At 43.6% G+C, this 27,969-nt stretch overlaps 2 protein-coding genes across 3 annotated transcripts; both read right to left on the reverse strand.

Moving 5' to 3' along the window:
* Nucleotides 1-19,972: 19,972 nt before the first annotated feature.
* Nucleotides 19,973-22,022, reverse strand: LOC123154468 (probable apyrase 3). Its single transcript, XM_044573196.1, has 4 exons — nt 21,807-22,022; nt 20,849-20,940; nt 20,498-20,712; nt 19,973-20,152 (listed from the first exon to the last, which is right to left on the reverse strand). The coding sequence occupies exons 1-4, from the start codon at nt 21,923-21,925 to the stop codon at nt 20,084-20,086; spliced, it is 495 nt and encodes a 164-aa protein (XP_044429131.1). The 5' UTR covers nt 21,926-22,022; the 3' UTR covers nt 19,973-20,083.
* A 3,946-nt stretch (nt 22,023-25,968) lies between these two features.
* On the reverse strand, nt 25,969-27,622 carry LOC123154361 (polyubiquitin-like). Of its 2 annotated transcripts, none has more exons than XM_044573116.1 (3): nt 27,445-27,622; nt 26,803-27,256; nt 25,969-26,436 (listed from the first exon to the last, which is right to left on the reverse strand). In XM_044573116.1, exons 2-3 carry the CDS (start codon nt 27,254-27,256, stop codon nt 26,423-26,425), a joined length of 468 nt encoding a protein of 155 aa, XP_044429051.1. In that variant the 5' UTR covers nt 27,445-27,622; the 3' UTR covers nt 25,969-26,422. The 2 variants fall into 2 exon arrangements, with proteins under 2 accessions (XP_044429051.1, XP_044429050.1); XM_044573115.1 differs by having other exon boundaries at nt 25,969-26,439.
* Nucleotides 27,623-27,969: the final 347 nt, after the last annotated feature.

Genomic DNA, 27,969 nt, shown 5'->3' on the forward strand with positions numbered 1-27,969 from the left:
CTATATTGTTGTGTCCGCTATTATACATGCAGAATGAAGATTAAGGAATGCAGAGTAAGGAACATCCATGATGTTGGGTTCATTGACCCACACATCGTTAATGGACATGTGTTGGAGCGTTACCCCGCCGACGTGGAGGCAGACCTGTGGCAGTTTCTTACAAAGCAGGAACTCAAAAGTGATATTCTATTTCCTTACCATTTTGAGTGAGTGTTTCTGTCTTGAGCACATTCTCTTTTGTTTACTCCATGCATGGTATGTGGCCGGCTAATCGATGAGTTATGCATGACGTACTGTGCATGTATCGTGTCCGCAGGTTCCACTGGATTCTGCTAGTAATTAAAGTTAACACCTCAGAATGTCTCGTCCACGACTCTGTGAATATGGATCCAAAGCTTTGGGGCGGCATGAGAAGAATGCTGCAGAAGTAATTATTTTCATTCATTTGCGCTCTATATCGATCGGCCTATTTCGTTCATTTCCTAATATCAAGTAACTAATTAATAACTCTCTTGTTCATTTAATTTTCTTTGCCTCGTAGGGTTTGGAGACGGTTCGTAGATACAAAGGTCGGTGAATTCAAAAAAGAGCTAGAATTCAAAATGTTAAAGGCTAAGAATGCTGGGGATATTCAGCCACCGGAGACCAATCTATGTGGATACTATGTCTGTGAGATGATCCGGAGATACACCTCTGAGCGGGTTCCGAGTGATACCAATGCTCAGAGGAATAACCTCCGGTGGATGCTTAGTCCAGAAGCTCGCTTCCGACCACTTCAAGAGGAACTAGCTGGATGGTTCAGCAGGGAAGTCCTCCATCCTAAAGGAGAACACTATTACGAGGACGTAGAACTTTATATGCATTAAATCATGTATGGAAACTTGTTCAAAATTGTATATGGTCATCCGATGATATTGAATATATATTGTATATTCCTCTTGAATTCTTTTTGGTTCTAATTTCAAATTTATTTGAAATTGTACATTCATATGCATGTATGTAGTACCGTAGAATATATGAAACTCCTTCAAAATTAAAATAAAGCACAAAAGAAATAAAACAATACAAATTAAACAGAAAACAGGTTTAAGGGGGGGGCTAAAACCCTAAACCTGCGGCGGCCTTTAGTCACGGTTGGCCAGAAGAACCGCGACTAAAGGTCCTCCGCCCCGACGGCCACCTGGCGCCCACGTGGACGGGCCTTTAGTCGCGGTTCTTAAGCAACCGCGACTAAAGGGGGGGGGCCTTTAGTCGCGCCCGTTCGGTCGCGGTTGCGCAACCGCGACTAATGGCAGTTGCGAACCGCGACCAAAGGCCCTTTTTCCACCAGTGAAGCCAGTACGCCATGAGTTGCTAAAAAAATAGGCAGTACGGCATGAACCGATCGAGCAACCAGCCAGGAGCCAGCCCCCAGCGAGCTACTCACGCCAGACGCCATGAATCCTAGCTAGTGGCAGCAGTGCGGCTGCCAGACGGCGGACATCGAGCAAGCGGCTGCCGTGACGGAGCGGCGAAGCAATGGAGGACAGACAGTACGATATACACCCCCGTTAGAGGCCCCAAAAGAAGGTCCACGGAAGTATAACACACCTGCTCTAACCTGACGTTGATGTACATCATCATCGATGTCCTTGTCGGCATTGTGTTCTACTTGGCCGTCCGCTACGGCCAGTCGCACCAGCCACGGCCCGCCTCCCGGAGCCCACCTCGGGCTGAGGACATCACCGCACTTCTCACCTTCACATACAGAGACGAGTGGCGCCAACACCGTCACCCCTCGCCATTGGGCAGCTGGGGTGGCTGCCGGAGCACCAATATAGTAAGAGGAGGAGGGGCAGCAAGGGGAGGGTGATGTCGGTGGAGTGCGTGGTGTGCCTGAGCACGGCGACGTTGTGCGCATGCCGTCGACGTGTAGGCAATTCTTCCTGGGCAGCTTCATCGGTACCTGGCTGTGCAAGCACTCGGTCGTGTCCGGTGTGCCCGCCATCAGTAGCTGCATCGGTACCTATGTAGTCAGTATGACCCACTTCAAGCCTCAATGGCCACCGCTGCTTCAAGGCCTCCTCCGCAGATCCGTTCGGAATTACTTGTCTCAAAAATGAATGTATCTAGAACTAAACTATGTCTAGATACATCCATTTCTGCGACAAGTAATTCCGAACGGAGGGAGTATAACAAGATTTGTGTGGATTTGTTCCCTCTTCTTTGATATGTTTCGGTCCTATGCTTGTTGTGTGTCCCCCCGCGAGGGTTAACAAGATTTGCGTGGATTTGTTCCCTCTTCTTTGATCTGTTTCGATTCTATGCATGTTGGCTTCTAATGCAACAAGGCCGCTGACATATAAAAGTAGATGGAATCGGGTGCAAAGAAGCGGGGTGGGACTATTATTACTTTGTACATGCAGCGCGTCCTAGCGAGGAAGATTTAACCTTAACTGGGATAGTTGGGCCTGATTCGGTGTGCCAGGTCATGGGCTGTTTCGTTTACTAACGAAACTGATGCGAAACTGAGGTACGAAGGGTGGTGAAACGGTGGACGGAGATAAAATTTAGTACCACCTCGAATATGTTTTAAATTCAAATTGAAAGCGTAAAATCACGGGGAAAAGCATATTGTGACGGTGACCCACGGAGTCAATCCTTGCTTTATTATTAGGGAGAGATTAATAGGGAGAGATTATTATTATTATTATTATTATTAGATAAAGATATACGAAACATGTTTAGCAAATTCGAGGATATATCTCAACAGATAAATTTTTCCATAAAAAAATGTGTAATGATTCGTTTCAGCATTGCTCTGTTTTCTTCTCTCTCGTTGATACGGCAAGAAACAAATATAGGTGCTGAAAATTCATCCTTTCCATAGCTGGGCCAGCTAGGCCGCTGCATCAAGATTTGGGCCTTATTCCTGAGATAGAAAAAAGTCACACTCGCAAAAAAAAACGAAAATAAAAACCTAGAGACCCCTATATAATATGTCCTGGGTTGATTAGGCCCTTAGTATTCTGGGTAAAAAAAGGCAGTATATGCTACAAAAAAGTATATTGCTGGATTTATTCAAAACAGATTTCTAAAATTTCTGACATATAATTTACATTTAACTGATTGATTAAATATATGATCAAACTTTAGTGCAAAAGAAGAAGGTACTTAATATACCCGGACGGATGGGAATTATCCATAAAATAAAAAATGACCAAAGATCTACAATAAATCTACACCAATCTACGATAAATCTACACTGTTATATTAGTGGTTTCAGCTTTTTTCTGATTAATGTGGGAATTTTAGGGAGTCCCCTTCTTTTTTCTTTTTCTTTTCTTATTAGCGTGATAATTTCTAGTGAGTCTCTAATTAGTATTAGTAGTAAATAAATAGATAAATTTCGACGGGCAACATGTTTATCATCCAAATTTAAACCATGAACATTCCAACACAAAATATTCCAGGTAATAAGATATGCCATAAGAAAAATACTAGTAATAAAGTACTAGCAAATTACTTGGCAGTAGAAGGACCATCTCCCTCTTCCTCCATATTAGGCAATTAGCAAACAACTTGTTTGTGGAGTGCTCCGAAGCTGATATCCCATACACTCCTGATCACAGACAATACACTGCCAATGTGTTGAAATATTGGGATAGGAGTTGGGGGAGGGATTTCCTTGGCCTCGCTCTTGGTAGCGGTAGTTGCTAAGGGAGTGGATCTCTTCTTTACCTTGGACTTCTGGATTCTGCTATTAGATTGAAGGTTCACCTTAAAGCCGTCATACTTGTTGGTTCTTGGGCTCCTCCTAAGGTTGGCAACATCAATAGGAGTCTGAATCTTTCTTTTACGTTGCTTGACATTGGGAGAAGCAGCAGTGATAACAGTGGAGGAACCTGCATGGGAATCCTGATCTTCGCCTGGCTCACTTTGACAGGGCTGCTAGCACATGCCACAACACATTAGTCCCAGGATTTGTACCGGTGTGAAAAAAGTACATTTAGGAAGAAATAATTTGTGCGAAAATAGATTGCTGAACTACAACTGAAGGTGTTATGTGCTTTAGTGGCAGGTTACACACTTATACTATGTTTCCGTTGTGATGTATTTAGATATACATGTACTATGTGTATGGATAACCTGATTTAGACATGCAAGTCATCGAAGTTAACATGCCTTGCTAACTCAGAAACTTGAATTTATGTCCTTCTTGTACCTACGTATACTGCTTACATTCATGGACCATTAACATTAACGTATGGAAATTACATTCGTGAGAGTATCGTTCAAGCAACTAGTACAACAACATGTAATTATGATAGCTAAAATAAAGTTGGCCTTCCAGTGTACTGAAAAATAAAGTCCACAAAAAGAAAAATCCCCTTGACTTCAAAAAAAACAAAATATCAGCTAAAAGAGTGTGAATAATGACCTATAAATAGCAAGCAAATGTTTTTTTTGCCCTTTTTTATTTGTGAAAATTTATATACTAGTGCAAAAGAAAGTCAAGTTTATTTAAAAACACTTCTAAACTATTTTGACTTTTTTTTGTAAAAGACTTCCCATATAGGGTGACTACTTTTGGGCTAGCTAGGTACTCACTCTTGGGCAATTAGGACCGCATGATCGGAGGCGGAGCATGAGGTGAAGTGTAGATTCCTTCTTTATGCCATAGTCATCCATGGTGCGACCATCTTCAAGCTGTTTCCCTGCATAGATCAGCATCTGCTCGTCCACGGGAATGTCCTGCCGGTCCCGGATCATCTCCTTGACACTTCTGACGGTATCCGAGTAGGCAACCTTAAGGGCGGTGGTTTTGTCTACAAGCCCTTTGAGAAAGATTTGATAATCTATTCTCTTCTTTTTTGCAGATTTGGGCTGCTCACCATGCATGACAGTTGGCTGCTTCCGCTTTCTCTGGTAGCGCAGATCAATGTGAAGAGTGGATTCATCCTTGATGCTGTAATCGGCCACAGTGCGTCTGTCCTCTAGCGCCTTCTCGCCAACGGTAAGGCACTGCTGGTCCTGAATCTTGGCCTTGACAACGTTGATGGTGTCCGACGGGTCGACCTTGACGGTGATCGTCTTGCCGGCGAGGGTTTGGACAAAGAGCTTCATCTATCGAATGAGAGCAGCAAACATCAGTAATTTGGAGGAATTACGTTACTTACGTATGTTGCAGGAGACTGAGAAATCCTGTTAGCACTAATTACAGCGACTGATCAAGAAAAAACAATGGCTTGGGGACTTAGCGAGGAACCATGTTCAGATCAGTTCGGATCGACACTCCTATTGAAAGAAGCAATTAAAAGACTGAACCGGAGTGAATGAACACTAACGATCAAACTAGATCCAAGTACTTATACTGTAAAAAGGATAAATTCAGACATAAGTACAGAAACGGGACGGGAAGAGATCTCGACTCTAGGTTTTTTTTTTCCGAAAACGGAGGCTTCTCGGTCTCTGCATCAGAACGATGCATACTGCCATCTTTATAAAAATCAAATAAGTTCAACAAGGTCTTGCAGTCTCGAAAAAGTAAGTGAAAGCTCACAAAGAGCCAATAAAAACGGCCACAAAAGCCACAACCGGCTGGCACAAACAAGATAGAAAAACTAATTGCCTATCCTATTACATGACCGTCATCCAAACTGATTGAATATATCCCTTGCTACCATCTCCCACCGGATAGATGCAGTAACCAAACGCTCCCTGGCCTCCATCGAAGTGAGTAGCGACCACATACGGATCAAAACAGTGGCCTGGAAGATAACCTGCAAAAAATGAATATTTGATGTTCTGTTAAAGACGAAATCATTTCTGTAATTCCACACAGCCCACAATAAAGCACATACTCCTACGCGAATGTGGCACGCCGTTTCGAACTCTACCCGTTAAGCCACGTTCCAAATAACAAGCTGACAGAGCTCGGAGGAGTAATATTAAAAGCTATGTGCACCGTCCACCATAGAACCTTAGCCAACGGGCAATCCAGAAAGAGGTGTTTGATAGTTTCATCCCGATCACAGAAGCTACACCTAGTAGGTCTTGTCCAGTTACGCTTTGCCAGATTATCTTTAGTTAAGATGACTTGTTTATGTACAAACCACATAAACACTTTGATTTTCAACGAAACCTTGACTTTTCAGACATATTTGTAACTAGAAATGGAGTTAGAATTGATTACATCAAGATACATTGATTTAACTATGAACTCCTCAGTCCTAGTAAGGTTCCAGCGCAACTTATCGGATTGTTGAGACAGCTAAATCTCCATCAGTCTACTCACTAAATGAATCCATGATTCCCAACGATTGCCAACTAGCGTCCTTCTGAATTGATTATTATGGGGGACAAACTGGAGTACTGTTGCAACGTAAGCCTCGCGTCGTTGAACAATACTATAAAGAGACGGGTATTGAAGCGCAAGGGGTGTCTCTCCTAGCCAAGTATCCTCCCAGAATCGTGTGCTAGCGCTATTTCCGGCAATAAACTTTGTCCTATTGAAAAAGGCCTCTTTAACTCTCATGAGTCCTTTCCAAAAAGGCGAATCCAGCAGCCTCGCTGTCACCTGGGACAATGTTTTGGATTAGAGATACTTACTACGGAGAATCTGCGCCCATGTGGCCTCAGTCTCAACAAATAACTTATACATCCACTTATTGAGAAGACATCTGTTTTTAACTTCAAGGTTTTCAATCTCAAGACCCCCTCGACTCTAGGTACTACAGAGATGGATATGGATCAACAGCAGCTGGCCCTAGTACCTTACAGCGTGGACTCGATCGATGAAGACAGAGGGACGATGATGGTTTGTTTGCTAGAGATCGATCTAGACGTGAAATGGGATATGGATCGATGTGTTTATGATCGCCACGGCTCACGCCGACGGGTAGGGTTTTGGGAATTAATCTGCTGGTTCCTTTCAAGGCAAGGCGCGCGACGGGGCAAGGCGATTCTGCCTCCGGAATCGGCGCTTTCCCATTTTATTTTATTTTTGGAAAAAGCGGCGCTTTTCACTTTTGAGACTACCAGGACAAAACTCTGCTCAGCTCTACTCTTCGTCCTGAACTATATGCTACTAGTAGAATGCCATTGCGTCCCACGAGCCAACAAATGAATCTATCATAAGCCCTTCAAATCCATCTCTTCGATCAGCTAAATGCATATGCAAAGTTAAAAAAAAGAAGAAGCTAGACCCGCCTTGCCGGCTCTTGTCTTTTTCTTTGGCGGGAATACCTCCAATCTACCTATCTTCAATCATGGCAGTACAACAAATATAAAAAATAATAAAAATTACATTTAGATAGTAGATCACCTAGTGAGGACTACAAGCACCAAAGCGGACCAAAGACGCGCCGTAGTCATCGCCCCTCCCTTGCCATAGCCGGGCAAAACTTGTTGTAGTAGAACAGTCAGAAAGTCGTCATGCCAAGGCCTCATAGGACCAGCGCATCAGAACGACAACCACCGACGTTGAAAAGTAGCATATATCGGAAGGCTCCAACCAGAAGACACACGAATGTAGACGAACTACAACTAGATCCGAGCAAATTCACCAAGAACAGATCCGCCAGAGACACTCCACACGCCCCATCTTCAGAAAGTCGCCACCGTCTTGTCTTTCTAAGCAGGACACAAACCTTAACAAAACTCAAAGAAACATAAAAAAGCAATGCCCTCCCGCCAGCAAGGGCTGGGATCCACTGCGCCGCCGTGGCCCTAAGGCCAGCGGAGACGAGGCAGACCAGCGGGAGGCAAAGGAACCCTACATTTGTTTAGGGAAGGATGCGATTGCGTGAGACGGCTGCGTGAGACGGCTCTCTCTTTATTCTATGAGATACGAACCAAGAGATTGTCACAATGTACATCAATAAAGATTGATCAAGAGTGTGGTTGTTCTACACCCAGACACACTACATGTCTACACCCACGATGATCAAAGGGAAAGTTCTGGTTGTACCGCAATACCAGTGTACCCTCCATCCTCACAGTCCATTCTCACATCAAAGTTCGTGCAAGATAAATTCCTCTTTTTTGTTTCTCTCAAATAAATGAACATTTGAAATTCTAGCAAAGATACCAGTTCAATGTTCCATTAAAATTTATAGCGGAATCTCTCTCTATCTCTCTCTCTAACTTTTTTGCGAGATTAAAAGGGATTTCACTGCTCAAGGGAGAGGGAGACAACGAACCTGACAATGAGTAGTAGGGGTATTAATGAGGGCTGATCCTAACTACGGCACATGTGTGACAATCGGTTTTTACGAGTTTGTGCCCCTCGCGGAGAGGTAACAACCCTACGTCTCGAACCCTGAGGCTATGTTTCTCTGGTGTCTGTTGATTACAAGTGGATGTGAACCCTGTCTCAGAACTTTGGGGCGGCTTATATAAATTCGCCACGCCCCATCATGGCTACGTTACAACTTACAAGGGGAGGTGAAGGATGGACTTTATTACATGCGTTACTGATAACCGATGCTTTAACTATGCATGATGCCACTCATTGTGCTCCTCCAACGCTCCATATCCTGTGTGGTCCCTTTGCCTCCCTTGTCCGAGTGCGAGTGACCATGGCCGAGTGACTGTAGTCCGTCCGAGTGGATGTATAACATCTGAGTGAATTTCCTGAAGAGGGTATTCGAATGTGTTCATGGCCCAGGAGCCTGTTTGTTTACTGATGTGGGGTCTTAGGTGGGTCAAGGATGTCAACTCTGTGACCCCATCCTTAGTATGTGACCCCATCAGGAAATCCTCCAAACAAAGTTGTGGTACATTAGCAAGGCCGAGTTGAGCAAAACTGCCGTACTAGCTTCTAGCCGGCCAAATGTTAATCTATGACTAACGACGATAGTGTGTATATGGCGCTATCCGTTTCACACGGACGTCCATCGCTGGATAGAAAGACCCAAAAATTATTATACAAAATGTTTGTTGGTATTTTTAAGATAGTGCCCACCAGTAAGAAATATAGGGCGCACATTAGTAACACTATGGCAATACATATATATTGCATCACAAATAATCTATTTGTTTTCATAACATCAACAAGGCATAGAGTTTACAACGCATATATGCATAACTATTGCGAGACCTCACACATGATTTTTAGAGAGTTATCGAGTATGGATTGTGATATTGGGGTTCCTACTGTAGTCAATGTTTCCTCCAATAACTTTTAATGCAGGTCTGGAAGGTGTTGTGTCAAAATGGCCTGAAATTTTGATCCAGGGAGAGTCAGAGGACAATGGGTTTCGTGCCCATCTAGTTCCGAAAGGGCCCGATTGGAGTTTTCAATATTTACCTTAGGGCAAGAAATCAAAGTTTAAGGTTGTAGCGCAAGTTCTTAAGAATTGCATTAATTTTGGCTGCATTATTCGTGGCTCTGTTGAGATTTGGCCAACTTGAGTTAAGAGCTTGAAAGAAAACACGATGCATGTTTCATTAATTTTCGAAATGGAAGATTTTGTTCACCTGGTGCTTGTTTCAATGGTCATCACAGATGTACATTGGTTATGATGTGTCTTAATGATGCGACCCTATGAGCCTAAATAAAGAACCAACCCAATGTGACAAACATGAGATCATTCTACATTAATTCAAGTATAGAACCTGGATCTTGGCCTTGACAACGTTGATGGTGTCGGATAGGTCGACATTGATGCTGAGCATCGTGCCGATGAAGGTCTCGACAAAGAGCTTCATCTGCTGAAATAGAGCACCGAAGGTCAAGAGTAGTTTGAAGGGACATACAGTAGAATCATGCATGCATGGGAAGAGATCTGAACAAGTATGGCCTTTGTTTAGTACGGCTACTAGCTAGTACAAAAGTCAATTCATCAGAGACTAAACCGAGGTGGATGAACACGAGCGAAGAAACTCACTACGCATATGTATACATTAAGTTGAACCCAGGAAGCACAGATCTTATCAGCCATGCAATCTCCCCAAATCAACCCATCGATGGATGGTCATGGTTATAATTAAGAAATACTCCATAAAGGACCATGCAAGTTGTAGAGTTTGAGATCAACGGCAGCTTTAGGTACATAGATGTTATACTGTGATGGATGTCGATGATGACGAAGAAGCGCAAGCGACTGATCGTTGATAGTAAGGCTTGTCTGATAGATATAGATCAAGAGGTGAGTCTGGGGAACAATGTGTTTATATATTGTCACGGCCCACGGGTAGGGTTTCTGGGAACTAATCTGGTTCCTTCAAAGGCAAGGCGCGCGGCGGCGCAAGGCGATTTTGCATCTAGAATCGACGCTTTCCATTTTTTAAACTACTGTCATTCATTTTTTTTGAACCATGCAGGAGAACTCCATGTGATCATTATAGAAGAAAAAGAAACAAGTACAAGGTCCTAAGCAACATACAGAAAGGCGACCAAAACAAGATCAAGACAAGGGGCAACACAGAGTTATACAAACAAGGATTCAAAGCACTTAGCGCCTGCCTTAAACCATCAAAAGCATCACCCTTGATGAGGTTAACCACAGTGTCCATCGGGACCGACTTGTCCTCAAACACTCTCTTATTACGCTCTTTCCAAACGGACCAAGCGACCAACATTATAGCAGTACTAGATCATTGATGGCGCGCGTTGCTGCGCCCATCAATTATATCAATATAACGGTAGGAATTTCAATAATATATATGATTCCAATAAACATATTAGTCTTTTAGGATAAACAAAGTGAAACATATATGTACAAATGTAAGTTCAGTCATAGAATGTGTTCACACACTCTTACATTTTGATAGAAGAATAGTATAAAAATTGTAAAAACAATGCCGTAATCCCTCTTTCCCATGGAAATGGTGAGAAAAATTCGAAAGCTGATGGTTATAATTTTCTCTCCAAAAGCTAGCAGGTCATGGAGGAATCTAAGAGACAATTAACATCATTCCAGATTTAGTACAGTTAATGATAAGACAACATATCTGATAATGGAAAAATGTGTCATTTCGCATGATCAGATAATACTATCATACAAAAAATGACATTGAAAGTATAAAAAATTTGAGACCAAAGAACAAATGTCTGGAGACGATGAAAAGGTCTCTTGCAAATGGGATTATCTTGTGAAATCAATCTTTAAGGAAACAAATGAAAGATAAACAGAGAACTTCAATTTGAATTCACTGATTACATATGAAGGTTTTATCCAAATGGTACCATCAACAGAAAAATAGTAGACAAGGTAAAGTCATATCAAGGTTATTCAGATAGCTCCACAAAAACATATCTTTTGCAATATTGTCAATTATCATAAGGTGGGACAACACTGCATAACAAATAAGTAGAACAACAATAACAATCCAGAGTTCAATTGAAAAATAGCACCTTTCCAAATTATGAACCTCAAACTAAAATAAGGTACCCAACTGATTATTGTATAAGTCCATTCATTATTTTTGATAGTGGGTAAGCATGTTTCTGATCTCTTCACAAGACAATTATTGGATACTTCTAAACATAGCTTTAATGTGTTAGAAAAGGTGGCTTGGGAAATTTAATTCATCAAAAAATCATTGATAATATAAATTGTAATATAAGCCTAAATTGTTTGTAATCTTATTTTTAAGGGATTTGAGTGAACGGAAAGGTTGCAGATTAGACTTTTCAAGTACATTGCTACCTACAAGCTGAGCAGAACAAAAACACAAAATATTTCAATTAACTATGATGTTAGTAGGTTTACTAAATTATAGGGTTGCCCAAAAGTATCCAGACATGCAATTACAAAATGATGCATGTTTGTTGATCCAAAAGAATCAAAAAGAAAGACCTTCCAGTCAAAATGATGTCTGCATTCAGGTCCGTGTACTTGAATCGAAGTCAAGCTGCATAGGATGGAAAGCAACATGTAAAGATGGCAAGATCAACATCATTTAAATGGAAGATAACAGTAAAGAAGATGCTACAATTTGTTTCCAAATTTGTAACTTTCTACAAAAACGTGCCAGTAGTCGTAATTTTCTTTTAGGTCCATCTAATCACTCTAGCCAGAAATTTATAGTATAAATTATCATATGGGAGATGCAAGCTTTATGTGCCACTATATGGTGCAGTGTTCTCTATTTTGTGTAGTGAGGACTCAAAGTCTATATAGAATAGGCCAAGTACTAAACTTTGCGACAAAATTGGATCTCAGCCTTGTAACAAATGTCACAACAAAAATGTAAAGTTTTTTGAACAAAAACGTAAAGTTGTGTGTTTGGGTTTGATGAATTGCAATAGTGTCATACAAAAGTATGCAAGATGTGTCCTACAACATGATGAAAAAAGATGGTTATGATAATATATCCAAACTGTAATGGATAGATAAATCTCCACTCTTATTTACAGTTAAATAAATATTAAAAGAATCAGGGCATCTACAAGCAGAGTAGATATCAGCTCATATGTTGGCACCATAAAAGTTGGTCTTTCTCCAAGCAAAACATTTCATACGGTAGATGATATAACTTATGTCAATATTATCATAGCAGTCCTAAAAGGATTTGCCTTTTCTGCTTTAAGGGGCCACAATACAGTCTGAATGGCAAACACCCAGGAACTGCTGCATCAAAACCTGAAACCCAACACATAAGAAACACTTTATTAGCAAAAGCCATATCAAAAGGGTAAAACACAATATAGGAGTTGGAAGTTAGGGCACAGAGGCAACAATGGTTCTCATTATAATGACATGTCAGGTTAATTTATAAAGGTATGGAGATTAATTCTTCAAATACTAAACATTACTACATCCAGTCATAGAAAGTAGTGATGTAGTCATGTCAACAAAATCTGACCCCTACGGTTTCAACTGGGTTTGTACATTACTACATCCAGATCGTACTACAACCAAATTTGCAGCATGGCATTGATTTCAACTGGGTTTGTTTCTTACAAAGAATCTGTGTAGGCAAAGCAGTAACACGATCCAAAATGCTTACAATCTATAGAACATCAATCAGCTAAAGCACTCGCCCCACGGTTGAACGTGGTGACGCAGATACAAGTGGTGAGCCCGAGGAGGCAGCCAACCAACAACGATATGGCAGAAACGGAAGCGATCAGAGCAGCCCCAGGGGGAGGTGTGATGTGGACCTCGAGTTGGCGAACATCTGCTCTACCACCCCCAGCGATACAGCGCCTGCGTTGCCCAGCACCAGCGTCGACGGCGCCGCCCCCATTGGATCTGACAGGGCACGCTGAAGTCAGACGTGCCCCTAGGGTTTGACGTGGGCGGGGATTAGGCAAGGGAAAAATGCCAAGTGGAGACGGGACGGAGCGAAGGTTTTACATGGACGCGAGCGTGGAGACTTCGGGCGGAAGGGAGGGGTTGCCGGCGGCAGTGTCAGGAGTGCCCAAGGAGAGAGGTCGGGGAGCGGAGGGGGCGCTACGAGATAGGGGACATGAGATAGACCAAGCGGTGGAACGTGACGGAAGGGAGAAGAAAGATCGAGCAGTACATGGGCTTTGTGCGGTCGAAAGCCCAATTAACCCCAGATTTCCGACTTTTGTACCGGAGCAGCGTCCCTCAGAACAGTTACCCCAGCTTCGACTCAAAATTGGATCGAACGGCCAAGAAGAAGCAAACCACGAGATCGGACGGCCGGAATCATCAGGTGGCTGAGAGGGCTGGGAAAGGGTGCAGTTTTACTGTTCTTAATGGCCTCTCCCGGGTGCAGGGGCAGGCCCCTGTATTGTAAACCACATGGCTCGGTTTTTGCCCCTGGAGTAGCATCCACTTAGGACAGCCCGCTAACGTGCATGAAGGAAGATCTGACGGCCAGAAATCAACCAGACACGAAATCGAACGGTTAAAAGGACTGATAGCGTGAGATGACTCGCTTTAGGTGCGATTATACTGTCCTAAATTGAGCCTCTTCTCGTCTTGCGCCGAGACACCCTCCCTTGCCAAGGTCCACCATTCAATGAAGGTACTGCCGATTGAAGGAGCCACCGCCAAAAGACCGAGCTAGTTTGAGACTCTGTTCCAAAGGATATTAACGGCCGCACAACCAGTAAGAAGGTGATCAACATCTTCAAAATGGTTGTGGCAGAAAACACATGAGTCATTATGTGGAAGCCCATGTTTCGCACGTTGATCTGCAGTCCAAATCCTCTTATGGGCAGCCAACCAAATTAAAAATTGTCAACGAAGGGGGGCCCAAGATTTTCAAATAGCATTGGCCAAGGTGCAAACAGGAAGTTCCTCAAAGAAAGACAAGTATGCCGACTTAGAGGAGAAATGACCAGATGGCTTGAAAGATCATTTCCACATGTCAACATGATCATGGTCAATCTAGACCTCCTGAATGGCCTCCCAAACATTTAGAAGTTGGAGAAATTTATCAATTCTGAGTGGAGCTTCAAAATCTTTTAGCCACCGACCTCCCATCATAGTAGAAGCGACCGCTCTCCTTGATCTAATGTGCTTCGGGATAGATTCAACTATGTCAGGTGCAATAGAGGTAATATGAACACCGTCTAACCAAGCATCATACCAAAAGATTGTGCTTTCACCATTTCCTAGAGTCACCATGGCTGCAACATTAAATTTCTCCAATATGATGCTAGGAAGCAGGACTCCCAAATATCTCCATGGCTTGTTAATTTCCACACGGGCGGTCCAAGCCCACCTCATTTTCACGGCCAAGCTCATGCCCACCAAACTAGTCACACCAAGGCCACCGATGACTTCTCTGGGTCTGCAAACCATTTCCCACTTAACGGGACAATGACTGCCAACGACTTCTTCAGCACCCTTCCAAAGAAAAGCACGACGTATCTTGCCGATTGCCTTCAGGACCCATGGAGGAGTATCAAGTGAGAGGAGATGAAAAATGACAATTAAGGTGAGTACTGGCCGAATAAGCACAAAACGACCACTCTGAGTTAGCATAGCAACCCTCCAAGATGCCAGACTCTCCCTTAGCACATCAAGAAGCCTATGAAAATCCTCATTTCTTGCCTTCTGACAATTTAATGGCAGGCCAAGATAGGTTATTGACATATGGGCGAGCTTGCAGCCAACAAGATTGCAGCAAATAGTTGCAAAGAAATCATCACAATTGATTGGAGATATGGAGCTCTTGATAAGATTGCGGCTCAGCCCTAAGGCACCTCTAAACACCTTCAACAAAGTGAAGACCACCTGAACATCGGCCGGTGAAGCACGAAGGAAAACAATAACAACATCGGCATAAATCGAAAGCCTTTGAGACACCGTGTCAGGAGGGAAAGCAGGTAAGAGATTCATGCTGTCATCTTTGGCCATCAATAAATTGACAACATGAGTAGCTAGAATTGTTGACAGCATAAACAGGACGACCTTGCAAAAAAAACTTTGGCCATCAATAAATTGACAACATCCATAGCTAGAATGAAAAGCATAGGAGAAAGAGCATCTCCCTGCCTAAGACCACGACCATGCCAAATCTGGGTACCCGGAGCTCCATTAAGGAGAATTCTCGAGGAAGCCGAAGATAAAATAATGGCGATCCAGGCCCTCCACCTCGGCCCAAATCCTTTGGCTCTCAAAATATCCATGACGTAAGGCCAGTCCACTAAGTCAAATGCTCTAGCCATGTCCAATTTTAGCATGAAGCTGTTGCACCCTTTTGACTTCAGTAATTTGGCAGTTCCACTCACAAGCTGAAAATTATCATGAATGGATCAGTTTTGAAGGAAAGCACCCTAGTTGTTGCTCACCAATTTGACCTTCTCAGGAACGAGGTGCCTCGCAAGAACTTTTGAGAAGATCTTAGTGAAGCTGTGAACTAGACTTATGGGTCGATAATCCGTGGTCTCCGAGGCACCTTGCCGTTGGGCAGTAAAACAAGAAAAGAATTGTTTAGCTCTGCGAAAGCTTGACCATCAAGTTGAAACATATTATTGAAAGCGGCTACCTTATCTTGCTTAAGGAGGGACCAACACTTAACATAGAAACCCATTGTGAATCCATCAGGCCCAGGAGCCTTTTCTTTCGGCATGTCCTTAATGGCCTCAAATATTTCTTGTTCCGTGAAGGCCTTCTCAAACTGATTTGGATCAAAACTTTTCATCCCAAGGAAATCCCAATTGAGATCATGAGCTCTCTTAGCAGGATGACCTATTCTTTTTAAAATGTTCAAAGAGAATTGCTTCTATATCATCATGTTTGGTGTATATATTCATCCCTTCCTTTATATTTGCAATATTTTTTTCTTCTTTTATGGCTGGCATGCAAGTGAAAAAAGGATGTGTTTGCGTCCTAGGCTTCAATATAGTTAATCCTAGACCGTTGTCGAGCCATGGTTCTCTCCACCGAACATAGCCTAAGAATCTTTTTCTTCAACTCTCTACGAAGCCATGTCTCCTCCAAATTAAGACAACGAGAATCCCCAGCTTGGTCCAGGAATCCAATTATTGTTTTGGCCCAAACAATCTGGTCCTTAATGTTTCCATAAGATTTGGCGCTCCAACTTCGAAGAGCTTTTGCTGTATTTTTGAGCTTCCGGCTGAACCTCATCAAAGGGTTAACAATATTGCACAAGGTAGGATCTGGCCAAGCAGAAGCGACCACCTGCAAAAAACCATCCCGAGAGAGCCAACAAGATTCGAAACGAAACCTATGGTGTCTCACAGCATTGTGGACAGTGGCCAGAAGAAGTAGATAATGGTCTGAAACAGTCGAAGAAATGCCTTGCAAAAAGCAATCCGGAAAAAGATCATGCCATTCAACGGAGCTTAACATACAGTCAATCTTGCTTAGTACCGTGTTCTCCTGATCATTTGTCCATGTGTAAGCATGACCATTTAGCGCAATGTCATGTAGCATAAGGTCATTAACGACTTTTCTGAATTTACCAATCATCCGGTGATTCAGATTGCGATTGTCAAGCTACTGTCATTCTCAAGCTACTCTTCGACTGGAGCCGTGTGAACTCCGGGCATAGGATCTGGCCACTATGGACGAGCTCATGGCCGGCATGAACCCGACTATGGCGTCGAGGGTCTGTATGGCGCGATTTAAAATCTTCATATTTTTCTTTGCGTCGAAGATGTGTGACAGACTTGTCATATTTTTCTGGCAACTCTTGAAGCAAGTGTTTTCCGTTGAATGTTGTTTTCAAGACATTGTTCATCCCTTCACTCCTCTGGGTTGATATCATGTCGGCACTAAATGAATCTCGCTTATATGCGGTTGCCCACTTCACACGAAATTTGACATGTTGTTAATTCAAGAATTATCCTGGAGGCTATCTTTAACCACATGCCATCTTGATTCAAAATGTGCAAACTGACCATTCTTCATATACACACTCCTTGAGTTCCGAAAGAAATTCCGGTTGCTTGGCGTGATGTAATAATGTTCAAACTCTTTCCCCCTTAATTAGTAGATGCGGCAAATCTTTTGCCTATGTTACAAAAACTCTCCCAATTAAACTATCTTTAGTTTGACATGGACACTCCATCAAATCCCCAATAACCCCACCGGCAATAACCAACCTGACATACCGGACTCACTATCAATCTAACATATAGGGATGCATAATGTTGGTGGCACGGCATGGCGGGGGCGCGGTGGAGCGGCGCCACGATAGCAGTCTAACAGTGGCATGCTGATGTGGTTATATCAGGGAGGAGATTGGGAGAGAGCCAACTCCCCCTCCATATGGGAGGGATATGGACTATTTTATTGGTGATCACCAATAATTTATTGCGGAGTTATTGGAGCTTCATTTTTGACCCAATCCCCCTCCCCCTCCCAATACCAAGAAAGTACTATGAAAAGTCGAGCTGTTGGAGACTCATATTCCTAAGAAATTTAGAGCACCATTCAGAAACACCCACCTAGGATTTATAGCTAGGGATGATGCGGGACAATACATTGGACAATATATCCATGATCTTTTTGGCATCAATGAAACTTCACGCTCCTGCCGTAGACTAGCCAGCGCATAGTTGTGTCATCCGTGGCCTCCATGCCGTCAATTTCGCATTTACTGTTGGTGTCTCCCCGTATCCTGCGCATCATGCAGCAACACTTTTAGCATCTACCAAACCCTATATTGGCCCGCCTGTGGTTGGCACCACCGGATCGACTTGGCGGTTATCCTCATTCACTCATTGGTGTCGCCTCGCAGATGGCTTCCCCTACAAGTGTGCCCCCACCCCCTTGGCATCCCACCCTGCCCCGTGTCATGCTACCGCTCCCTCCATGCGGGCGAAGGGCTGCCTCGGGTTCCTCCTCCTCCAGTCACCGCTCGTTGTAGGAGCCTTAGAGGTATGCTACTCCCAGAGAGGAATGTGCGGAGGTGGCACTTCTAGAACCCGTGATTTCTATTGTCCACGTGATGGCGCAATGCACATCTAGACAACATCATGATAATCTGTATTGCCTTTGTTGACTATTTTTCTGCCTTCGTCGCGTATTTTCAGTACTCAGCGTACAAGGTCTTTCATGTAGTGTAAAAAAATCACCCAATTGACCTCACGAGCCCATTTTTTTTCCGCGAGGGAACTTTCTGGATCCATCACAGATTTAAGCCAGGCTTTGACTGTTTCAAGTCACCAGAAATCCATCATCGATTAACAACTTTCTTGAAGTGTTATTTGTTAAGCTTTGTGCACCAGCCAATGCAACCAAAAATCTGAACTAATGGAAAGGGCTAGGCAATCTACAGATACATTTCAACGCCCCCTTTCATGTCTGACACGGAAAGTCAACACGTGAATAGACTCGGAGGTATGGCTTAAGAGACCTATACGTGGACACAAAGGGGGGCAACAACAATTTTTAAATAAATTGCGAAAATCAGGGCTTGAACTCAAGACCTTAGCTCTGATACCATGTTATAAACTCCATGCATTAGCCAACCCAATCAAAAGTCCAAACTGATGGAAAGGACTAGGCAATGCACATATACTCTTCAACATTATGTTAGTCATATCTTACGCAGGGTCCATATCTCAGCCAGAGGCATGTGAATGGTTCAGGTATGCACCGACTCTTTTCAAATGATAGTTCACACTATCCATGGCAAGTACTTCTGCCCTCCTTGTCACACGCATTCCTGTATTGTACCAGAGCATTGGTAATCAAAGTTTCGCGCTTCATATATTTAGGAGTGAGTCAGCAATCTTCGACTAAGGACCGGGTCTCTTATTAGCTTTTATTATCAAACCCATTATTATAATTTAGAAAGGATAGTCAATCTAGGGAGTAATACAATAGCAACACATGCAAATTGTGGCAATGCACACCTCCTACGGGAAGCTTATGGTTATGTGATTTGATGCATAGGTCAGTGATTATCCTACAATAATTGTAAGGGTGGGAGCGTATGCCTTAAGTTGGTCACTTTGGCTATGTAGAAATGATATGATTTTAACGACAAAAATGCTTCTCCTCTGCATGTTATTTTCCGGTGTACGAAATTGCTTCGTATATGGTCTATGCTACAACGAGTGGAGTACCAACTACTGTTCAAGGTAAGGTGTACCCCGATTGGAGTAGGTGGCTATGGAGAGTTTTTCCCAACATGGGTGGCAGCACAACCTTCGCATACATCGACCATCACCTTCGACATAGGCATAGTGTCGGTCTATAGGACTCTATTGTTGCCGATTTGTCAGCTTTGTTTTATTTCTTATTGACAGACATTGAGGTTTGGCTGTGTGCATACTAGTTATACAGAGGCCGATTGTTACTCATAATGCTTTGTATCCGCTTGATGCTATATCTTGAGATAATAAAAGTTCCCTTTATCAAAAAGAGCAATAATTGTAAGCGAAGCCAAGCGTATCATGGGACATCTATTGTCAAGTCCCCTTTTTGGGTGCCACGGCCTCAATAGCTTCTCCAAGAGGCCATGCTTCACCTTCTCCACGAGTGTAATATTCTTGGTGGGTTCCAAACCTGTAAATAAATCTTTACACACGTTTTCTTCTAATACACGCATGTTTGTAGGCAGTAGTGGAGAGAAACTCACCAAACCCATCGACGAGGAAGGAGTATTGATAGACGAGGTCCATGCAAACGTAGGGTATGTCGCGGACCTTGGGGTACTTAGCCTTCACTTCTTTCAAGCTCATTCTACATATCTTCTAGGCAACGGCTCTGAAAGCCATTGGGGTGGACGTCCCGCTTGGTGCATCACTGTCGATGAGGCCAACCTGTCCAGGACCGATAGAGATCAACATAGACAAGTTCAAATAATCCAGCTGGAGTACATATATGATATATCAAATTAATTTTTCCTAGCTAGCTAATTTAAGGGTGTTCAAGTAACTGAACCCTACATTATTCCAAATAAATTGAATTCTAGTTTTGTCCTAAGTCAACTTATTTAAATTTGAGCGAGTTTATACAAATGTATGCAACTATCTACGACAACGAATATATAGTATGAAAATGTATTCTCTGATAATTCATAATTCTAACGAAACCAAGTGCCGATATATTTATCTATAGATTTAAGAAAAAGCAACATTTCAATTAATTTAGAATGGAGGGAGTACCTGCGAGGCCATGTAGTAGAAGCTAGATGCGACATAGAGGTTGGCCTGGCCGGGGCCGCCCCCGCCGTTCCACACGCCGTCGAAGGTGCACTTCTTGGCTTGGCAAGGAGCATCAAGTTTGAGTGCCTTCATTACATCACCTCTGCACTTCCCGTATTGTGCACCTCCCGTTGACGCGGTAGCATTGTACTCCTCACCGTTGTAGGTGTATTTGCCTTGGAGAACGAATGAAAAGAGAAATAATATAGTACATCAATCAGTTCTGGGGTTGCTGGTTATGTTACATATATTGATGAATAGTAAGGCTACTTATACTGATCTATGACTCTCGATCATATGCAGGCCACTTACCACTGAAGCCACGAAGCATGCAGTAGCTAAATGGTCCTTCCTTAGCCTTGAAGATCTCTACGCGAGAAGCTAAGGCGCCGTAGCGTAAGTAGCTACAAGCACAGAAAAAAAGCCTCCCCTGATCATTTTATAATTGATATACAATACAAAGTTAATCATATGGCTTTAGAAATCAAAAAGCAAAATGTCTCTCATGAAATGATTAGATGCCTTGTATTACTTTATCTTTCTTTTCACATACCTAACTCTTGTGCATGTCCTTCGCTTTTGCTTTTAGATAAAGAAAATAAAATAAAATGCAGTGGCGCTTTGTCCTACTGGAAAAGGCCCCAAACAAGTTTGTTACAAAGTTCATTCACCACGACAAAGGTTTCATTTGGGATGTACACCAACATCCCTTTTATTTTGTTTTGTTAAAGTACATGGCTAATATTGAGTAGTTTTCTGGTAAGATACACTTTCAATAATTAACCACAAAAGTAAGCCAGCACATGCAGGGTCTTGCCATATTGAACAAGTGGCAAAACTAGTAGCGAATCACGTGTAGGGCTGAGCTAGATTTAACGATAGATTCTCCAAATTTTCAGTACTTTCTAGAAAGAAACTACAAGGGATCTTGTACTAGGCCTAGGGCAATAGCCCTAGTAGCCACAGGCTTGTCTCCCTCACTGTATTGAACACTTGGTGATACCTTGGGAGAATGTTTTGCAATATATTAAAAAAACTGAAAATACAAAATGATTCGTTGTGTTTAATTATTATTGTATAGTTGTAAATATTTAATAAATATAAAATAACATAATAAATGAAAATTATCGTGCATGTCTGCATGTTGAGGTGTCACTTTTCTATGCATGGTTACATGTTGAGATGGCATGGTTGCATGTTGAGAGAAATATATTAGTGAAAACTAGCCATATAAACAAAAGCACATTCATGCATGAGAGGGTCTTCAAACCTGTGAACATAAACGTTGTAATCTCTTCTCTTGAGATACTCTTTTGTAACATAAGGATCCTTGCCGTGAGGCACTCCTGGAGCGGCAACAGCGGTGGCAGGAGAAATGGCATATGCCATTTGCACGGACCCACCTCCAAGATCAATCACACCTACCGTTTTCGAGTAGTCCCCACCCAACTTATCCAGCAGGTAATTCAGAGCAACCTACAAGCACCTCATGACATGCAAAAGGAGGTTAAAACAATAAAAATGTTGGTGTTTGTATCCTCATACTTTTATGCCATATGGCAACGGCTCATCCTCATGCGGAACTATTTATTTTGCCATATGTCAACGGCTCCAAGCTCATTCCTTGTCGTGGGTATGGAAAATGAGGAAATCCTGATGCCCAATAGTATATAGAACTATCCTGATATATGCAAGCAGTAACATAACTCGTGCGAAAAAAATATATCGTCTCCAAATTTTATCCAACTACCCCATGATGGATGTAAAAATAGTGAGGAAGTTAGGCATCTCTAGCAGATCTCCCAAAAACTCCTTTATAATAGATCTGTTGCTTTTCACAACAAAAAAAAAAACATCTCCCAAAAGGTACTTTTGAGGAGAATAGTTTTGGTTTGGTGAACTAAGACCCAGCTAGCAGATCCCCAAGCTATAGCGTCTGGTTTCAAAGCAGTATATGTTAGAACATTTTCGAAATCTTCTCAAATTTTTACCACCACCTCAAGGTGTCATATGAGTGCAGCATGCCAAGTTTCATTATTTTCATTCTTTGTTTGCATTTTTTGGAATTAAAAAAAATCAACTCCATGTTCGGGGTTGTGTCTTGGCACTCTCATGTCCGAAATCTCTTTCCTTTTCTTTGATAATGTCTAAAAATGGACTGAAGAACACAAACATAATGTTTGAACACAATTTTGCAAACTTTTTCAGGAACTTGTTTAAATTTGTATTATATTCCCTAAATGCCTATATGCATTTAATAATTTAAATATAGCAAACGGACCCCAAAGGAAGCCAAAATTTGACATAGAACATGCAATGATTATCTTGAGTGCAGAAAAAAATAGAGGCCAACGGGTGAAGATTAGTATTGAAAATCCAAATGCACATATGTATTTTATTATTGTTTTAGTTGTTTGCCCGGTGTGTTATACAAAAACAGTCGACAAAGACATGTTTCCCGACTCTCTTATGAAAGTTTCTGTTTGCCAAGTAGCTTTCTTTTATACCGAATTTTTTTGGCCTGCTTTATATATAAAGCACCAACCAAATTAAAACCAGTGACACAACACACCACACACACCCACGGCAAGATACAAAGATGCTAAGAAGCAGCCACCACGCCAGATACATCTCTAAGTAAACAACGAATATGCACTAAGCCTCACTATGAAGTCGAAGGAGCTCTCAACTGGGAACCAGACACCGAGAAGTGAAGCTGGACGTCGTCGATCCATAAGCCCCAAGGCTTCACCTTCATGAACGATACAACACCTGAGTGCCGCCACCACCTAATCCAAGGGATCAAGATTTTCATCCGAAGCACCTCGAAGACACGAAGTAAACAAGACTTCAAGTAGATGACGACGTTCACAGACACTGCCTCCGACGGCTGACCATGCCAGGCAGGATTTTGAATCTAGTAAGTACACCCTACCTTTGATCAGGTTGCGCGCCAGCCCCGGGGACAAATGTCGCACCATAGCCACAGATCGTCAAGCACCAGCTGCCACGCCAGCCCCATGGCCATGGAAACTAGCCCGCACCTGATGTGGGCTCAACCCACGAGCACCATGCCTCGCACCACCAAGGACACCACCATAGAGTCCAGATGTCCAAGAGACCAACCATGATTTCAGGCCAAGCCGCCATGACCAAGCACGCCGCTCCGCCGCCATGACCAAGCACGCCCACCGATCAGCCCACACCACCAGATTTTCCACGAAGCCCGCCGCCTCCTCCCATCACCACGCCGCTAAGGCGCCGTCGGCGGCCTGATCAACCGCGCCGCCTCGACGACGGCTCAGATCGGGGAGGAGGGCCCCTGCGCCCCGGGATCCAGATAGAACATCGCCGCTGCCACCGGCCATGTTCCGCCGCTGCCGACCGGCCAAGCCGCCGGCCACTGCGACCTCCGCCGCCATGACCAAGCACGCCACCGATCAGCCGACACCGCCAGATTTTCCACGAAGCCCACCGCTACGCCGCCTCCTCCCATCATTTCGCTGGTGCCATGTTCACCGGAGCAGCAAGAGAATTTTTGCGCGTGTCCTCGTCCCAGGATGCCAGAAGTCAGTCCTCCACGAAAAGCGTCTTCCGGCCGAATATTAATTCCATGAATTCCACATCTCGTTTCCAAGTGTTCGGGATTTTGTGCATAAGATGAGCTTGCGTTCCTCCGTTGCATTCCCATACAAGCTACAAGTAGCGTCGTGTTCAAGAGTGCGTTTTCGTAGGAATAGAACAAATAGCCGCTCTTCACTCCATGGCACCTGATACGATGTGAAAAGCAGTGGGGACACCGAAAATTTCCACCATGCAATGATGGTCCATGCACCGCACGTAACACGTTCATGCATGAATTCATGATATTTGAGGCAGCATCTTATACCCAAAAGCAGATTGAGGAAGACAGAATAAAGGCTGTGCCAGACATTAGCAGATACCCTATACCAAAACTTTCAAAAGCACTTCCTTTTTTTCTTTTTCTTTTTTACATAAATCACTATTCCACAGCTGCGGATAAAACTTACTTCCCTAAAGTATACATTTGGTTCACGCAATTCATCGAACGCCTCCACCGGCGAGGAAAGCCATGTCAGAGAAACTACACGAGACAGACGTTGCACCAAACACCATGACTTGTGTTGTGCTATGCCTGCGGCATGCGAGCAACCTGCATTGTAACTAAATAAAACAGGAACCTGCATTGGCAAATTAATGCCGCTGACCGTGTTTTCCATTAGATGGTTTGCTCTGGTAAGTAACTGCTAGCGCCACTGGCGATCCATCATGGCAAGGCATGTACGTCCTGGAGCGCGACCGGCAATGGAACCGCCAGGGGCTGACGCCCGTGCGCTGGCGTGGTGGAGGTTCTTCCACTTAGAGAAGCGGCAGAAGCTTGTGACTCCTCCATTTTCGATGTGGTGTACGCGTTCCACATAATCGACCCCAGGACACAATGCCATCGCCTTCCGAGGGACCATGACCAAGAAGGCTTGGCGTCCAGGGACGTCGAACTTGACTTTCTGCTCATACGGAACGACATCAAGTACACCTCCTGTTCTGCATCGTGTAGACCATCCACAACGCCATGGTGGCTACGGGGCATGGTCCCATGTGACTGGACACTAGCTGGGGTCCACCATCTCGATCAACGGCAGGAAGATCATGGCCTGGGCAGGCGTTTCCCTCACTACATTCCTCTTCAACGTGCCACTCTTGTCGGCGTCTGACGGAGGATGACAACGGAGGACGTGTGGGAGCTGACGAGGTCGCAAAATCCGTCGCCGCTGGTGAGGGCTTCCGGAGGTGGCGGCCGATGGCGGTGGCATGGTTGAGTGCGAGTTGGGCGGCTGCTTATTTTTAGTCCAGACTCCTGTGGATGGACTAGATTAGAGAGAGAAAGAGAGAGAAGAGGGGGAGGGTGCAAGTTTTGGGAGTCAAAAACTCAAAATGAGATATATCTTTTGGGGGGTTTAGGGGGTCTGCTAGTTGGCTCTTTTTTGCACCAAATATCACTGGTACTTCTCAAATTCGAGTTCTAGAGATGCCCTAAACCAAGGCTGCCACTATAGATAACCCTCCCCCTGTTTTAATTCTTGTTAGCGGCCAGGTCAAATTAATAGCATCGAAGCCAATCCTCGTCTGAAGGAATATATAGGTCAAATGTCCAAACAAAAAACGGTCACGATGTTCTACTTGTCAGGGACCATAAATATTGGTTAAAGTCCTAGGTCGAGCCGAATGACTGGTGGTAAACTAAATAGTTAGGGAAAATCTCTCTATGAACATCTATACGATTGAAAATAGCACTGCTCCAAATAGCAATGATGCCCCTAGATGAAAGGAATCTGAATAAATTAATAAAAAAGAATCAACAGTTCTTAATGAAAGGAGGATTCTTGCTTGTAGGAGGCAAATAACAGCATATCGGCTAACATCAATAGCATTATGACAGAAATAATAATTATTTGTCAAAATTTAAACCTTGTGAATCCAAACACAAAATATTACATTACATGTCTTAAGAGAAACCATCGGCAAGTTACTAGCAATAAAATAACCCATAAGCAAGATACAAGTAATAAAATAGTGAAATTCTGCAAAGTAGCATCTTCCTATAGATTAATTAGCGAGCGTCTTCAACCTCACTTTTGGTAGCGCCAGTTGATGAGGGAAAGCATCTCTTCTTTCGCCTTGGATTTCTGGATTCTGCTTTCAGATTGAAGGTTCACCTTAAAGCCATCATACTTGTTGGATCTTGAGCTCCTCCTCAAGTTAGCAACCTCAATAGGAGTTGTAATCTTGCTTTTAGGGTGCTTCACCTCAGGAGAAACATTAGTGATAACATCGGAGCCTGCATTGGAATCCTGATCTTGACCTGGCTCACTTTCGTGGGGCTGCTAGAAGATGCCATAGAACATTAGTCCTTTTAATGTGTGCTTGTAGTTGCAAATGTGTAATGCCCTAGGATTTGTATTGGGTCACTTATTTTGGGACGGAGGGAGTACTAGCTAAAACAACGATATGTGAGCATGTGACAGCATATATAATTGGTCTCCAGATGCATATATAACACACGAAGCTACCAAAGTAGAACTAGTAGCAGTAGCAGAGAAGGAAAACAAAACATATATAGTGCTTATATACTCTTGTGCTTTGTAATCACCATCGTGCACCAGAGGACTAAACTTTCTCAAAGGGTACTTGATAGATGTCATATGGAACAAAATAGGTTATCACTCTTGGAGTAGCTAGGTACTCACCCTTGGGCACTGACCGCTGCATGATCGGAGACGGAGCAAGAGGTGCAATGTGGCGCAGTCGTGGATGGCATAGTCCGCCAGGGTGCGACCATCTTCCAGCTGTTTCCCCGGCATGGATGAGCCTCTGTTCGTCGGCGGGCATGCCGTCGCTCTCCTGGATCATGGCCTTGACGCAATCGACGGTGTCCAGCTCCTCAAAATAATGGGTAGTGGTCTTTCCAGCCAACCCTTTGACAAAGATTTCGATCTTCCTTCTTGGGCGCAGACCGAGGCGGAGAGTGGATCCATCATGGATGCGGTAGTAGGCCACGCTGCGTGTGTCGTCTAGGTCCTCGTCGTCAAAGGTAAGGCGCTGCTGCTCATGAATCTTGGCCTTGACGACGTTGATGGTGTCCGACGGGTCGACCTTCACGGCGATCTTCTTGCCGGCGAGGGTCTCCACAAAGAGCTTCATCTGTTGAATGAAATTAACACCAAGCATCAGCCATTGGGAGGGTTATATATCCAAGTACAGATCCTACAATGAACATAATAACAAAACCTAATTAAACCATGCATTGACGGATGGTGATCAACAAGCAACCTACTGGAGTAGGTACGTTCTAGTATGATACAGATGAGATCAGCAGCCATCTCGCGTACCTTTCAACGTGAACACGATGTCGAAGGAGAGGCGGAAGGAACCGATCGATCGATGGTATGGATTGTTTGCTCGAAAGCGATAGATCGATAGATGGATGGAGACGTGAAGATAGGGATTGATGTGTGTGTATATATCACCAACGGCCCACATTCCACGGGTATGATTCAATCTGCTGGTTCCTTCCTAGGGAAGCCGCGTGATTTGCCTTCGGAATCGGCCGTTTCCATTTACTGAGACTACTGTGACTCGTCATGGGGCCTGGGGTCTAGGGCCTGGCTTTTGTTTAACCTGGACGGAATCGCCAGACGAACCATCACAGTGTACATTACTAGTAGAGGTCGATCAAACTAGCAGATTTTTTTTTCTTTTGAGGGATCAAACTAGCAGAACATATCAGTTCAAAGTGAACGTGCTTTGGGGCCTGAAACATCCACACCGGAAAATGCGCATACTCATATTCGTGGCATGAGTGATCAGTTTCTACACCACCAGCATTAACAGCCTTCTTGGGCCAATTGAACTGG

Source organism: Triticum aestivum, chromosome 7A (genome assembly GCF_018294505.1).
Source record: "Triticum aestivum cultivar Chinese Spring chromosome 7A, IWGSC CS RefSeq v2.1, whole genome shotgun sequence".
Classification (NCBI taxonomy): domain Eukaryota; kingdom Viridiplantae; phylum Streptophyta; class Magnoliopsida; order Poales; family Poaceae; genus Triticum; species Triticum aestivum.

Coding starts and splice junctions, on each gene's coding strand:
- LOC123154361 (XM_044573115.1), bottom strand. CDS start 27,256: ATGAAGCTCTTTGTGGAGACCCTCGCCGGCAAGAAGATCGCCGTGAAG.
- LOC123154468 (XM_044573196.1), bottom strand. CDS start 21,925: ATGGCATATGCCATTTCTCCTGCCACCGCTGTTGCCGCTCCAGGAGTG. Junction 20,713..20,848: donor CATGCTTCGTGGCTTCAGTG/GTAAGTGGCCTG, acceptor TCGTTCTCCAAG/GCAAATACACCTACAACGGT. Junction 20,153..20,497: donor TCTACTACATGGCCTCGCAG/GTACTCCCTCCA, acceptor GGTCCTGGACAG/GTTGGCCTCATCGACAGTGA.